The sequence below is a fragment of the Sinocyclocheilus anshuiensis genome, unplaced genomic scaffold, assembly GCF_001515605.1.
Source record: "Sinocyclocheilus anshuiensis isolate Anshui unplaced genomic scaffold, SAMN03320099.WGS_v1.1 scaffold330, whole genome shotgun sequence".
Lineage (NCBI taxonomy): Eukaryota > Metazoa > Chordata > Actinopteri > Cypriniformes > Cyprinidae > Sinocyclocheilus > Sinocyclocheilus anshuiensis.
The window spans coordinates 2,881,725-2,884,085 of NW_015547689.1; the positions used below are offsets into that span (position 1 = coordinate 2,881,725).

The 2,361-nt window shown below is 36.8% G+C and overlaps 1 protein-coding gene across 1 annotated transcript in view; it reads left to right on the plus strand.

Annotated features, from left to right (window-relative positions):
* The first annotated feature begins 405 nt into the window (after positions 1-405).
* The window catches only part of LOC107703506 (protein regulator of cytokinesis 1-like), an 8,999-nt gene continuing 7,043 nt past the window's right edge, over positions 406-2,361 (plus strand). The window contains exon 1 of the mRNA XM_016506133.1: positions 406-538. Within this exon, the coding sequence (XP_016361619.1) occupies positions 522-538 (17 nt within the window). The 5' untranslated portion in view covers positions 406-521. The remainder of the gene's footprint in view (positions 539-2,361) is intronic.

The following is a 2,361-nucleotide window of genomic DNA, read 5'->3' on the forward strand; positions in this document are numbered from 1 at the left end:
ATAGGTGGACCACCTGCAGACCTCCAGTTAAACCCCCTGTTGTAAAGGAACAATTGTCCATGTTTTTGCCAAGAAAAACACACATGCAGTGGTGGTATTACAGCTTACTGTACCTTAGTTGAAGATACTCCACAGACTTCAGATTTTGTTGTTTGTATCTCCATGGTTCATCATTTGTGTCAGTTCTGCAACACAAGCGCTGATTCTTATCTTTTATGTTTAGTGGAGCAAATTATTCCAATAATTTATCGCACTATCATCCTAAAGAATAACCGTCGTTATCACAAATCACTACGGAACGTGTTGGATTATGATAATGAAATTTCGCTCCGGGACGCGTAGTGGCGCACTACTCATGACGCTACATGAGTCTTTTTTCACGCTGCATGCAGTGAAGAAGACAAGAAGACGTCAGCTGCGATTCAAATTTTACCGCTCGTAGGCTGCAGTGCAGAGTTGGACGACCGGTATTTATTGTCATTTAGTTTAATGACGGAGTTGTGCGTTAGTACGGTACAACGATGTCTTGTCGCAGAAGGTAAGTGTGTATAGTGTAAGTGGAGACTGTTAAACAAACCAGCGCGAGATTAAATTATATTATGGCCGTGTCTCATTATCTTGTGTATATCGTGGCTGGCAATACAAATCACATGCTAGTTACATAACGTTACATTACCTCTTTTTGGTTATACAGCGAGTTTTACTGACTCTAGTAATTTTAAGTAGCTAAACATATTTTATTACTCATGTCTAAAGTCTTGCTGATCTGTTTTGTTGTCGTGAGCCTTATTTAGGTGTTCATATGATCAGTGTTGGGGAGTAACTAGTTACATGTAACAGAATTACGTAATTTAATTAAAGAATAAATGTAACCGTAATCTGTTACAGTTACAGAGAATTTTTTTTAATTAATTACAGTTACTTATGAAAATCTGAATATTTTCACACACGCTCACGCACATATTTAATTGATTTCTTTCCCAAATTGCATTGACTGCTCTAAAATATGATACACAAACGTTTCAGGAGTTGAGGACACAGAATAGGACACATGCTTAGTCAATAACTGTTTTATTTCCTATTTGGGTTATGTATATACTTAATTTTTTTTAGGATTGGTGTAGTGTTGTCAAAAGACCCGGTATTTCGGTACCAAGTCGGTACTAAAAAAATGAAAACGTTACGGTACCAGGTTTTCTTAAAGGGGTGGTTGATTGCGATTTCACTTTTTTAACGTTAGTTAGTGTGTAATGTTGCTGTTGGAGCATAAACACTATCTGCAAAGTTGCAGCGCTGGAAGTTCAATGCAAACGGCGATATCGTCGATATCGATATCGTCTTTTAAAATTCTGGCAGTTTAATGCCTACAAAAACGACTGGTAGGGACTACAACGAGCTTTGGATTTTCACTGGTATTGGTACCGAATACTGAAATTGTGGTACCGTGACAACACTAGATTGGTGTTTCCTGTCATTGCTATGCAAGGATTTGATGTCAAAAACAGTATCATAGCTATTAAACTATATCTTGTTATGATTTAAAATCAGTATTTAACCTCAGAATGTTCTCAAAGTAAGTCTGATTTTGTGGTGGCTGTGCTTTAAAATTAAATTATTATAAACTTAATTCAAGTGATGAAGGATTCTGACAGTAATCGGTGTTAAATACTACTGTAAGGTTAAACCCTGCCTGCTTTACATGTTTGAAAATGATTAACAGTTGAAAACATTAGAAATGCATAAAAGTAATCCAGAAAGTAATCAGTTACATCACTTTAATAAAGTAATTGAATAGTTACACTACTTATTACATTTTAGATAAAGTAACTTGTAATCTGTAACCTGTTACATTTCCAAAGTAACCTTCCCAACACTGCGCACACACACACACACACACACAGCATCTTTACCTTGGTAACAAAGTCCTGGTAGCCGGGGTAGTATGTGGTGACGATGGAGAAGATGTACCAGTCGTACTCCTCCATGATGTTGAGCATGACAGACGCCTGCTGCTCGATGGAGGGTCCGAACTGAAAGAACATGGAGTTATCGTCCTGCAGAGAGACATACAGGAGTCGTGTGAGTGTGTGTGAAAATCAGGATTGTTTATATCATCACTGAAGTGATGAAGGATTTTGAAAGTCTGACAGTAATCAGTGTCGAGTGCCACTGTAAGGTTAACAGTTGAAACATTCATTAGAAATTTAGAAAATTAATGACATGTGATAAGTTACATTACTTTATTAAAGTAATTGAAATAGATGCACTACTTATTACATTTTAAATAGGGTAACTTGTAGGGATGTAACGATTAACTGCGAGCCGGTTGAAAATCGATTCAAATATGTGACGATTCAAATC